The sequence below is a fragment of the Chiroxiphia lanceolata genome, chromosome 18 (assembly GCF_009829145.1).
Source record: "Chiroxiphia lanceolata isolate bChiLan1 chromosome 18, bChiLan1.pri, whole genome shotgun sequence".
In the NCBI taxonomy this organism is placed as follows: Eukaryota; Metazoa; Chordata; class Aves; order Passeriformes; family Pipridae; genus Chiroxiphia; species Chiroxiphia lanceolata.
In genome coordinates this window covers 5991893-6005006 of record NC_045654.1, presented here as the reverse complement: position 1 = coordinate 6005006, position 13114 = coordinate 5991893, and the positions used below count along the sequence as shown (strand labels likewise).

The following is a 13114-nucleotide window of genomic DNA, read 5'->3' as shown; positions in this document are numbered from 1 at the left end:
TCCCTGCGGAGCGCGGCCGCCGTCCCGCTGGGCGCCGCGGGAAGGCGCGCGGGGCCGAGCCCGCCCCCGGTGCGGGCTCTGAGCTGCCTCGTCTGCCTGTCCGTCCGCCCGTCCATCCCTCCATCTATCGCCGGGGCTGCCTCTCCGCGCCGTGCGGAGCGGCCGCGATTTGTGCAGAGTCACTCGCCGCCTGAGGGACCTCCCGCTCCGGGGAGGGGGAGGCGCCGCGCCGGGGCCGCGCTGCTCGCCCCGGGGACCGCGGGCGCTCCCGCCCTGGCTCGGGGGGACGCCGCAGTCTTGCAGAGGGATCGCGGTTTTTCTCTTTTACCGTCACCCTCAGGATCGCGGAGGTTCCGGGGAACCTCTTTCTGTGCAGCTCGAGCTGCGGGGAAATCGGTGAGATGAGGTGCAGGAAAGCATTTGGACTTGGAAGCTGCACAGCTTCTGTCCCTTCTTCCAAACATAACAATATTTTAAAAAAATCCTCCCCCAGAATAACATGGTTGTCTTAATAGCCTGTTAAAACTATAATGCCAGCGTTGGAAGAGATCCATGACTAATGGATGCAGCACAGACAAACCGGTTTATCTGTTTCCTTGTGACCCGGTGGTGAGGGCGGGTTGTAAATGGAGTGAGAGAACAGCGGTCTCTGAACATGCAGTTTGAGGCAGGAATTAAAGGAATTTGCTAAATGAATGAGAGAACAGGAAGTGGACTTGGCAAGTCATCCTTCTGTCGCTGTACCGCCCCTTTCTGTCAAATCAGGCATCCATTTCAAAATACAAACGGGGCATCATCCCTCAGTGAGGACTTGGTGCCTCTTCAGGCATTTCAGCCTGGGAAATGGTTATGGCCACTTCCAGCTCCCTTTGGGAAGCGGGTTTTGCTTAACTGGAAGAACTGTCCCAGTGACCCTAGAAGGAGCTCTGGCTTGAAAAACAGTAATTAGAGCTAGTGAATTCCAGAAATATCTAATCTCTGTGCCCAAGGGAGCAGACACACCTGTGTCCTCTGAGTTTTCATGGGTTAGGAGAGTTTAACGGGGTGAAGAATTCTGTTGTCACTCCACCCCCTCCCTCCCTGTGTCCACTACAGCAGTGATTGTAATAATCTCATACAGGTTCCTAAGAGCTGCAGTACAGTTTTCTAAGTAAGGAACTTGGGGTCAAAGTGTTTCTGATGTCAGACTCTCCTTAGAGAGAAGCCTATAGTTCTTACAGTTTAAAACTAGCAAACATAACCAATCCTGCTGGTTGTGTTTGGTCTATACAACAACGATGAGAGGACATCACACTTAATATGCAGGAGGTGTACTGGGCTGCTTTGCATGTCAAATGACTGTTTCTGTGATTACTGGTGGTGTGTGTCTTGCAACACTGCCAGTATCAGCATTGTGGGACCTCAGTTTTGGGTGAGGGGCTCCCCACCTGCTTCTCGAGGGATCTGGGCTGAAGTCATATTCTATTTTTTGCTGCCACCTGCTTTTGCTCTCAAATAATTTGATCTTGTTTAAAGGGCTAAATCTGTGCTTGAGGGACTTTTCCCCAGCGTGAAAGCTGCGTGGAAGAGCAGGGAAAACCTTGGGATGCCCACTGTTAACATGTAGGACCCAATTTCATCAGCATTCACTCTGTGCTGCTTCTCCCCCCCCCCCAGGCTGAGTGCAGGAGCTCTAAAGCAATACTGAAGTTGGGATCAGGAGTGGCTGGTAGTAGGAATGCAGTCAGCCTCCTCAGTGCTGCTTCTGCAGTTGTCCCTACATGGTGGGATAAATAGGGAGGGAAAATGAAAGGAATGTAAGAACTCAGAGTGTTTGATCTGGCTGGATATCTGCAGCACAGTTTTATCAGCTCTAACTTAATGTTATGTGTTGTAAACATCTAGAGTCATGAATAAATGATACGTGCTCCTTATTATTGACTGGTAGGGAACTTGTAGAAACATGAGGCCTTCCCTTCCTAATTCTGTGCTGTCACCCATATTTAGCTTAATCTCTTCCCCCCCTCCCCACTACTTCCAAGCAATTGGCTTGACTACAGATAAATTATCATATTTAGTATTAGTGTAGCAAATGTACTATGCTGCTTTATGATAAATCCAAAAAAGTTACAGTTCCTTGTAACTGTGCTGTTTTCAGTGATCCGGAGTCGAATCTTTCTGTAGCTTAAGTCAGTCTGTGCACTGTTTGTACCTCTAGCCTTTTTAATTAATTAATATGGCTTTAAGTGATTAGAAGATTGGTTAGTGATATAATTAATTCCAAATTCAGCCTGTTGCTGATGAAATGTGATTTCCCTCAAGTTCAGAGTTTTCCCAAGGTAGCTGTATGTACTTTACTAAAAGAAGAACTGAACCATGCAGTGCTCTCCAGAGAAGCTAAACATAAGTTGCAGTGCTAAATACTGAACTCTTCTCTCCCACTCTCTCTCGCTGGAAGTGGATAAATGGTAGTGTGAAGTGAAACAGAGATCTTGGTCCACGTAGAATTGGAGGAGTGCTGGGGATCAGCAGACTGTTTACATTCCTTGTGCAACTCATTTTGCCTTGTGCTGATCATCCTTCTGACTGAACAGTAGCTCCAAGGCTGTGCAGGAGGAGTGACTGCCAGTCACAGAGCACGTAGATTTGGAGTTGTTACAGCTTGTACGTTCAAGTCCCGTATGAGCCAAAGGTTGGAGAACAGTGGCGGTGAAAAAAAGATACCCAGGTCTTGTTGGGGTAGAAGAAACTCGAGTCTGTTTGTTTAGCTACATTTAATACAATTGAACAGTAGTTTCTAGAGGTGAACTCTCACTATGAGTCTTCACAAATTCATAAAATACTTGCACCTTGCTCGTTCTTCCCCCCAAGGATGTTGAAGTGAAGTCCCATAGCACCGGAGGGGAATAAGGCAAGGCCTTAGTTTTTATCTGTCTGGTGGCTGCCCAGCTGCAACAGTCCAGACTATGCCAAGCCCTGCTGCAGTGAATTACTAGCACTCACTATTTAAACTAATGTGATTTAATCAGGTTCTTAACTCCAGTGCTTCTGTTGGAGCAGTGAATTATAAATTATTTACCAGATTGAACTCTTGCGAGGGGATTGTAATTTACAATGGAAGTGCTGTAAAAGACCAAATATGCTGGGATATAGGCTGGAAGCAATGCTACTGGAATTCAGTGTACAAAGTGTTCCTGACCTAAAATTAAAACTTTTCCTTTACTTAGTCATTGGTTTTCTCTTAAAAGCTTCTCTTTGTGCCCTGAGCTTTTTACAGTTCTTACTAGTAAAAATCTCTGCTTGTCTGCAGAGAAGACTGTTGTTTGTGCAGTCTCAGGTTCCAAGGCTGGGACCTTCATCCCTTAGATGGAGAGACATACAGTTCCACTTTCTGTTCAATAACTGATCCAGGCTCTTGAGCACAGCCAACTACTGTGAAAAAGCTTGTGTGCATGACATGCTCTCCATACATAAGTGTTGTGCATTTTGGTGCAGCACTGAGAGGCTAAAGTATTCTGGTTTTAAACATAAAGGATGTAGATTTACTTCCGTCATTTTCAAGGCAAAACTGGTTTCTATTTGGATAGTCTGGCTTGTCTTATTAAGAATTACTTTCTGTTGTGAAATGGGCTCGACAGAACTGAATGGCTTTTATGAATTTGCTTTGGCTAGACATGTGGACTTAAAAAGCACTCAGGATATTTGCAAACTGTGACTCTTTAGACTTGTATTGAAAAGGTAGGGCTGACTATTATGACTTGATTTAGCTGTTTAGTGATGAAGAGACCATATTTGCTCACTGGGTTCAAAAGTGCCTCGCACATGGTAAGGAGACTCATTCACAGACATGCAGGAACAGATTTTTGTGTAGAGAGTAACAGGCACTTAAGATGAAAACCTAATTCAGCTGCAGCTAAAACCTCTGAGCTGGTGGTCTTGCATGTTTTGGGTCTTCCATATTTCCTTGGTGTCCCTCACCTGTGAAGGTGGGAACTGTATCAGGAGATGAGGTGAGCAGGGATGCCCAACAATTATATGCACATCCTTATTGGGGATGATTATAACTTTATATGGTCATGTGAGGAAGAGTTATGGGGAACCGTTAGTGCATTTTTGGTTTGTATTATGTTTAAAAGGATACGTGCTTACAGAGCTTTTAGCAGGCAGTTTTTATTGGGATATGTATAGCCTCTGTCCAAGCCCTCCTCTTTTTAATGGCCTTAAACAACAGTTGATCACCTCTAACAAGCATTTCTGCTAGAGCTGTGTGGCATAAAGCTGAAATGGGATATTTACTGAACTCCAGAGAGACATTAAATTCATAAAGTTCTTCTGACTCCTGCATTTAACTAATCGTAGATCCTGATTATTGGAGTGTCAGTATTAGACAGTATGTTAGGCTTAAGTAGTCCCATTAGACAAATGGACTTTGTTTGTAGGCTTTGTATTAGTATCTGAGTTGATCTGTACTGGCTTAGTCTGGAATTCTTGTGTAAAAAAAAAAAGCCCATTTTGACTCCATTTCTTAGCAAATGGTACAATGCTGGTAAAAAAGAACAGGGAAAGACTAAATGTCAGATTAATAATTGTATTTCATCCTACAAATGTTTGTATCTTCATTCATGTTGAGAATCAAGCAGTACATCTCAGGTTCATCTTTACCATGTCAGTAAGTTGTCAGTACCTATAAGATGCTTAAAAATAAGTTTGGTATCTAAGCCAGCCTGCAGCAGCACCAGATATCTGTGAAGCAAAGATCTTTGTTATCTGGTTTGTTCAGCCTGATGGTGAAGCTGGTTCTGTGCTGTGTGTGTAGATAATGGGGTTAGGGCAGGAAAGGGCAGGAGATGCATCAGGCTGTTACTTGTAGAACGGAATGTTACTCTTTCCTCTCCAGGGAGGCTCACTGTAACCTCCATGGGGTGCTTGGTGGGGCTTAATTGTAGTACCCAAAAGTAAAGTGTGGGTGAAATCATGGAGATGACGGTAAATGGAATCATGGAAATTGTAGTAAATGTCTCTGGAATCACTTTGTAAGGTTGAATCTTTCTTTTCAGAAGAAAGCATGCTTAGCTGGAGAGAGAAGGCCTCACCTGAGGCCTTTTAAGATACATAGCAAAGTGCTTGCTGCCTGCTGTAATAAAGTTTCATTAATTTCGTGCTTGAGGAAGGGGAGAAGGTGCTTTAGAACAACCTCGTCCAAATCATCTCGGCAGGTTTGTCCAATCCAGGATAGAAATGATGCTGGCTGATGTCCTTTTATTTGGTGGTGGAGGAATTCTGCTTGTGTTCTTAAGAATATGCCTCTTACACTGCCTCACTTACCCTCTCACGAGGTTACTTGTCACTCCCCTGATGGCAGGAACAGTCTTCAGTGTTTTCAGATTGCTACACTGTGAAGTATTGTCATCATTCCCTGAAGCTTGCAGCATTCCCATGACCGTCCTTTAGGAAGTACTGACATCTTGCCTTTAAAAGATGTGATGGACTTCCCTAATAATACAGGTGGCAGTGATTATCATGCAGAATTCAGCAGTGCATTTTCTGAAAGTTTTGCTGGATTTTATAATAGTTAAAATGGGAAATTGATGCAAAATCTTATTTAGTGAAGATACCCAAAATGTTATTCTTCAACATGGACCAAAGTTTGGAGTGAATAATCGTGAGCTTAAAGCTGAACTTCAAGTAGGAAATGCCTCAAGGTTCTCACTATGCAAAGCAGGTGGCCAGGGGCTGTCTCTTGAAGAGTAGGTCAGACTGAAGCACACTAATTGAGAAGAGACCTGGAGGAAGCTTCAGTGCTTTGGAAATACATCTGGATTTGGATTAATTAAGTTAGGAACTTGGCTGTGCTGCTGTTAAATCTCTTGACTGTTCTAGTGATGCTTAACTGGTCTCTTAGAATTGGCTGTGCTCTGTTGGCAGATGGACTTGGATCATGCTCAGCATTAAAGTGCTCAGGTGTCTACTGTGAACATGTGATTTGTCACAATATGTGGACAGTGTCTGATTTAGAGCATGAGAGCAAGAACAGTGGAATTAAGAGCCCATCATTTATTCCTCTGTTGTCCAAGGTCACAAGAAGTTGATGGAGCTACAACTTGCATGTTTATTGGGTACTAAAATGTTCTGTGTTCCACATGAAAGGTACAGGAGTTGTCTTGGTGTGGTAACTTCTTTCCTTACGGACACACAAGCCTGTAATAGCCACCTGCCCAGCGGACCTGTTCTCAAAACTCCAGGTGCAAGCACGTTCTGAGGACCTTGTGCCTAAACACTGATTCTCTTTTGGAATGAATGGCACCTGCTGAAGTTTAGTAGCGTGTATTGAAGTATTTGCCTCTGAAGGGAGGTGTAGCTGGCTGGCTCTCAATTCTTCTGAGACACACTTGCAGGAACGAGTAAAGGTCCTTTTCCACATGCGTACACTGGGCTCGTGTTGCGTTACTGAAACCTGAGTGTTGAGATTTGCAGTTACTGAGCTGAGTGGCTCTTCATTAGTCAGCTCAACAGAAAACAAACAATTCCTGAGGCGTTCTTGGGCACAGTCCTGACACACCACATTGGAGGTATCTGTTACATACCCAATTTACAGTTTAAGTGAGTAGCTTTACAGAAGCTGTAACAAACCATGATCAGCCAGTTCAAACACATGAAAACAGTGTTTGTGACACCATCACAGGAATTCTTGCCCGAGGGATTTATAGTCTATTGTAGGAAGGTCCTGGTGCTGTGTATCAAAGGAGTCTAATGACTCAGTGATGCTGGTTGTAGACTCTGTCCTGTCTCCTTGAGGGCAGTAATTTTTCACTTGCAGTGCACTGAAAAGCAGCGTAGGTTAATCCCTTGAGAGGCTTCAGTGAAGCTGATACAGTTCCCGTGCTTGAAAAGCATCGCTCTGGGGCATAAAGCAGGTGCTCAGGCTTGTCAGAGTTACTGTTATATAAAATGTGGGTTGCAGACATACCAAACTGGGCTGTGCTGCACAGGTAAACCTGATTTACTGCAGAGCAATGGAACAGTGGTGCTGCCACCTCCTCCTGTTAGCCTGAGATTGAGAGTGAATGGAAACAAAGTGTAACATACTTTGTTGTGTGATGAAAAGGATGAAAATGAGAAATAGCCAACTTCTAGGGCAGTCTATTCAGCAGCACAAAATGACTTCAAGTTACATTAGGAGTAGTAACTGCTTTGTTCCTACTGTTGTGTGGTTGAGCACAAGTTATGTTTTGAGAGTTGGGCATAAGGCCGGAGGGGGCCTGCATTGCAATCCCAGCCTTTGTGTTAAACCAAATGGCATGACCTCTTGGGCAAGGAGAGGTGGAATGGCCGATTATTTTAACACATCCTTCATAGCTTTTACTGGTAAAAATAAGATTCTAAGAAGATGAAAAGGTCCACTTGTAAAAATAGGCCATTTGAGACCTGCTATGTAGACTTCATTCCATAATGCTGCTAGGAATGGGTTGCATAAGGGTAATTGGTTCTTTCTGTATGACCCACTGACGCTGAATATTGTAGTTCTGCCACTTAAGTTTTGAATATCGAATTTACCAGCCTCGTTAAAACTGGAATAGTGATGCTACTCCTATTGTTCTGTCTATCACATTACTAGAACCAGGTTAAGCTTAAGTTAAATCTCCTTTTAGTTTGCATCAATAACACAACTTTGGAATGTGTTTAGGACCTGAATACTGACAGTTGTGTAGTTCTTTATCTGTGGAACAAAGTGAATCAGAAGATAAGTCATAGTTCAATAATATACACTCTGGTCAGAGAAATTTGTCAGTCTTGCATTTCCTTCTGGAGGAGATTTAGACATAGAGGCTTGAGTTAGACCTTCAACATGGGAAGGATAATAAAGTACTCTCTTTTGCCTCTCTAGCTCCAAAATTTGGGTATTAACCCAGCAAACATTGGATTCAGCACCCTCACAATGGAATCTGACAAGTTCATCTGCATCAGGGAGAAGGTGGGAGAGCAGGCCCAGGTTGTGATAATTGACATGAGCGATCCCACAACACCCATCAGACGCCCAATTTCTGCAGAAAGTGCCATCATGAATCCAGCCTCCAAAGTAATAGCACTGAAAGGTGAGTAACCCCTGGTCACTGCAGTATGGAAACTGCTGCTTAGCTGCATTACTGCTTATGAATGCTCTTCAGCTTTATGTAAATTTTCTAAGAAGAATGTATATGAGGATAAGAATTCTTGCCTGAACTTGCATGCTGTATTTTTGGCAGTAGATCTTTCAGTAATCTTTGGATGATTTGCCTCCAAGTGGGTGTGAGATGCTTGGACCTGGCACTGCAGCCTCCTATCCTCGCTGAGGACCAGGTCAGCATCTGGTATGCTTTCCCTTTAAACAGGTATTGTAAACTTAATGGACACTTATATAGATGTAAAGCCATTCTTATTTTCTGTACTGTCCTGGCCCTTTCTTGTGGCTCTGTAGGGTTTACTAGATAGCAACAAAAATGTCATAAGGATGGCCAGAAGTTGTGAAAGTCTGAATGTACAAGCATGTTAAGTTTGACAATCATGAGGTCTTGGAGCTAAAAGACCTCTGCTTACCAGTACCTGTGGTGTTGTTACTACCTTTAGGTAGCACTCTGAGCTCAAGTAATTTTTAATTCATCTCTGGTTCTTTTCTCAAATGACCAGCATCTGGTATTTAATCTCAATAACTATTACTGACTATGTACTTTTCTTCCTGCATCTTATCTAAACAGATGGTGAGTGAACTTTGTCCTGACATTTCGTGTTTGGTAGTTCAGAATGGTCTAATCTCATAAAAAGTACTGAACTTTGAGGTGGCCATTTGACAATTCACTTCATAGCCAGGTGGGGGAATCCGAATCCTCAACTGGTATTACAGTGACAATGTTCTCCATTGGCTCGTTTCCCACCATTTGGCTGCTTTGACTATTGACTGTACCGAGTGAAGGAGGAGTGTGCTTTCAGTGTCTGTGTTTGTGTGTGTATGTGATGGAAGTACAGTTGATAGACAAAATGAAGTTGCAATATTTTTATGAGAGACCTCTGCTAGCATGTCCTGTGTGCTATTCATTTTTGCCTAAGTGTGTTTTTTATTGTGAAAAATCATGGTGAATTTGCTTAGGGGTCCAAGAAATAACTGTTCCTCAGAACTGGCACAAAACCTGTAACTTCTTGTCTTGGATCTCCGGCTTATACTGACATCAGGTGAAAACTGAAGTGTGAATGTTTAACTTCAGCTGAATCTGTGATTTAGCTGAGGTAGTTATACATCTTACAAAGGACTGCCTTACCCAGGGTATGGGCAAAGGTAACAATGAAAATAAGTTCAGATCTGTTAAGAGTTCACTGTCCTTAATCTTGGACCCCTTTAGTCAGACTGTATTGGCAAGGAAAGTGCCTTCTCTACACTAGCAGAGCTTCATCTACCTCTTAAAAGGAAACTATATAATCTGTGTTTAAAACTAACATGCTAATGAACTAACATATTAAATGAATTATCATGAGGTTCAAATAATATAGCTTTATTCTTACCAAAGAATTCAAATAATATAGCTTTATTCTTGCTCAGAAGGAGTATTGTTCTGTCCATTCAGAGTGAATAAATCTGTCCTCTGAACAGATAAGGTTGAGTTAATGATGAGATACAAAGTTATGTTGTCAAGTGTTGCAAACTTAATGATCTCTGCTGTAAATAGTCTAATGATCAGAGGGTTGGGTAGAAAAGAGGATTAATAGAGCTACCTAATCAGTATGTTACCCATGATAATAAAAAGACATGGTTTAAGTCAGTCTGTCACTCCAGACTTTTCCCTGCTGATTGAGTGAGGTTTCAGTGGTCAAAATGGTTGCATATTGTGACTCAGTGTGCCATGATTGGGAGTTGCTCATAATCCCAGGATTATTGAGCAATAAGTGTACAAACCCACCCTCAGAAAAAGAAATGAAATGGTTTTTGATTTAAACTGAAATACAGTATGCACAATTTCATTTCTGGATTGCATGTGGCATTCTCCTGGTGTACCAAGATTTATGCATTGTCCTTGTGTTCATGACTCTCTTGCTTTGCTCTGTACTGAGAGTACTCAGCAATTGGTGTAAGTGGAGAATGCAGCACTTGGGGGTGCTTCCATTCTTTGTGGAATGGAGAAACTTCATGTTCCAGTGAACTGAAATGTAAATTCTTGTGCTAGTGTTCAGAAAACAAATCTGCTTACTTGACTACACCTGTACAGTCTAAGTAGACTCATCAGTTTGGTAGCTTCATCAGAAAAACTTATGTAAGAGTGTGGCTTTTTGTCTTGGATCTTGGCCTACTAAAGTGTTCAAGTAGACATGAGACTCAAATGCACACTTGCCCTCGCTATGACTTTGTAGCAGGTCCCGCTCTCTTTGAATCCAAATAACGGATCTTTTCTGTAGTTTAGTTACAGTTTAGGGTTGTGAAGTTCAAATTTATGTTGCCACACATAGGGAATTCTACACCTATGGCTCCTGCAGCTCCCAGCATCCAGAGCTAAACTGCTTAATGAAGCTTTTAAAGCCATTTCCAACTGTAACACAGCAGTCAAATTAAGTCTAGAAAACGGACAAACACGAGCTTTTATCTCCCTTCAGTAACTTGTTGGTTTCTTTTATGTTTTTAAAACTAGGAAGGACATCCTGCTTCCTTTTCAGGAAGACTGTCCTTAGGAGCAGTGTCTGTATGCCCATGCTGGTATTGCTGTTTAGATGGTGACCAGAGCCCTTCCAGAACTACTTCTGCATGTGAGGCTGCACAATGTGGGAGTTCAAAATCCATCCCTCAATAGCACCAGGGCACTGCTGGATAAATTGTTGCCCAGTACAGTAAATATGCTGTTTCCAGCTATTAATTCACAGGCCTGGGTTTATTGCATCTGTCCAATACAGTAACTGCATGTGCAGAGCGAGGTATTGATGAACAGGCTGCTTTTGGTCCCAGGAGGTTAGCAAGCTGTCCTGGGAATTAGCTGATCAGGTTGACAGTTCTTTCTTTATGCAGTTAAACCAGGCAGCAAATGCTGCATGTGGTAGCTCTGAGGTGTTGTGTTGTCTCTTGGCACTGCATTAAACTAATATGATCAATTCACTGTATAAATTATGCTAAAATTTATAGAGCAGTTGGAGATAAATATTAACTTGGGATTAGTATGTCTTGACAATGATTCCTCCGTGGCCAGCAGCCTTTATCTATCAATGAGCATCTCCCAGTTTGGCAGTTACAAGTGTGTTACTAACAGGAAACACTTCTGAAACGTGGATAGAAATAATGGCATTACAAGCCAATACTCTGTCAGTCTGAGTGGGTGTCTTGTGAACAGAAAACAATATTTCCGGAGCTGAGTTCTCTCATCTGTAGTGAAATAAAACATTGCTTTGACTTCCTGAAAGAAATAGATTCCCTTATTCTTTATAGGTTGGTTCAATTAACACTGGTTTTAAGCCTACACTTACTAGGGTAGAGCTTCTGGTAGTTAAAAGGAATATTAAAATCAAGCCTAAACTTGCAGTATAGTTTCCAAAATCACGAAGGAGTAATCTTAACTGGAACTAAAGCTCCCAACCTTTCTATAGTCTTTCTGAACTTTAGACTGTCCTCTTCAGTAGGCACTTGTTGTACAGAGCCTGTCCATCTAGTTCAGTGTGCAGTTCATCCAACAGAGGAATGAAATGAGAACTGTGATCTTTTGGCTATCTTGAGCTGTTCTAATCTCATGCTGTTGGACTCAGTGCAGCTCATCTACAGCAGCTACTAAATGGACACAAACTGGAGCCATTCTCTGTAATGAATGACATCTGCTAGACACCTGTAACTTGGCACACCAGTGCTGCCACCTAAACAAGAGTTAACACAAGCTCTGTAGCTTAGACTGTCTTTTAACTACAGCTTAATAGTTAATTGTCTCTGCTTGTCAGTTGTTGGAATGTCTGTGTAAGTGTCTGTAAGAAGGATTTGTTTTGTTTTCAGGATAGTAGAGGTGTTGGGGGTGGAGAGGGGATTCTGTTTAAGAGTATCAGAGGAGACTCAGATGTGACAGGACACTAACCCTGTCTGTAACACCACTGGTGTTTAACCCAGTGGGTTAAACTGGGTGCTTGTAAATAGGCAGACTAGGATGGCCATTGTGGTGATTGATCTATGATGTTCTTGGATTTTTATCGTACTAGCTGGGAAAACACTTCAGATCTTTAACATTGAGATGAAAAGTAAAATGAAAGCCCACACAATGGCAGAAGAAGTGATCTTCTGGAAGTGGATATCTGTGAATACAGTTGCCTTGGTGACAGAGACAGCAGTCTACCACTGGAGCATGGAGGGAGAATCGCAACCCCAGAAGATGTTTGACAGACATGCCAGTCTTGCAGGCTGCCAAATCATCAATTACAGAACAGATGAACACCAAAAATGGCTGCTGCTGATAGGAATTTCAGCACAGGTAAGTTCCATGGAAATGGCTTGTTATGAAGACAGTTGGGAGAGCCCTGGCCCCACTTCACTTATTGGCTGCTACAGTTTCTTAACTTTGGCTTCTGTAGATCAAAAATTCAAAATTATCTTTTGTGTGGGAATAAACTGACTTTCAATGCATTTCAAGTGTTGGAGGAGGGGATGAGAGACATTTGCTGCTTTTCAGTTTACTGTCCCTAAGGTCTTGCTACAAACATTTGAAATCTTATCTGTACAAGCTGACCTTTCTTTTTTCTAGCAAAATCGTGTGGTTGGTGCAATGCAGCTGTACTCGGTTGATAGAAAAGTCTCCCAACCTATAGAAGGCCATGCAGCAGCTTTTGCAGAATTCAAAATAGAGGGAAATGCCAAACCTTCTACCCTCTTCTGTTTTGCTGTGAGGAGTCCTGCTGGAGGAAAGGTAAAGCCTGCAGCTGTGTTGCTGTTGTGCTGTAGCAGAACTCTGTGGTAACAGAACTTCAATGCTCACACATTCAGTGAGTGCTCTCTGAACAACAAGAGAACCACGTGTGCAGCATATTTGGTCAGCATCAAAACACTTTCTTTCAATAGCATAAAAACTGCGAAAAGTCGAGTTCCTTGGGTGAGACTTAAGCCTAAGAACAAATGTAGATGCAATGAGAACTGAGCCCAGGGTGCTAAAATATC

General features: G+C 42.7%; 1 protein-coding gene across 5 annotated transcripts in view; it reads left to right on the top strand.

Moving 5' to 3' along the window:
* CLTCL1 (clathrin heavy chain like 1) overlaps positions 1-13114 on the top strand; it is a 35742-nt gene that overhangs the window by 366 nt on the left and 22262 nt on the right. For 3 of the 5 annotated variants that reach the window (XM_032705687.1, XM_032705684.1, XM_032705686.1), the window contains exons 2-4: positions 7865-8072; positions 12166-12434; positions 12705-12866. In XM_032705687.1, the coding sequence (XP_032561578.1) occupies positions 7865-8072; positions 12166-12434; positions 12705-12866 (639 nt within the window). Of the gene's footprint in view, positions 1-7864; positions 8073-8711; positions 8715-12165; positions 12435-12704; positions 12867-13114 lie in introns of all 5 variants that reach the window. The other 2 variants (XM_032705683.1, XM_032705685.1) reach the window with 1 other exon arrangement.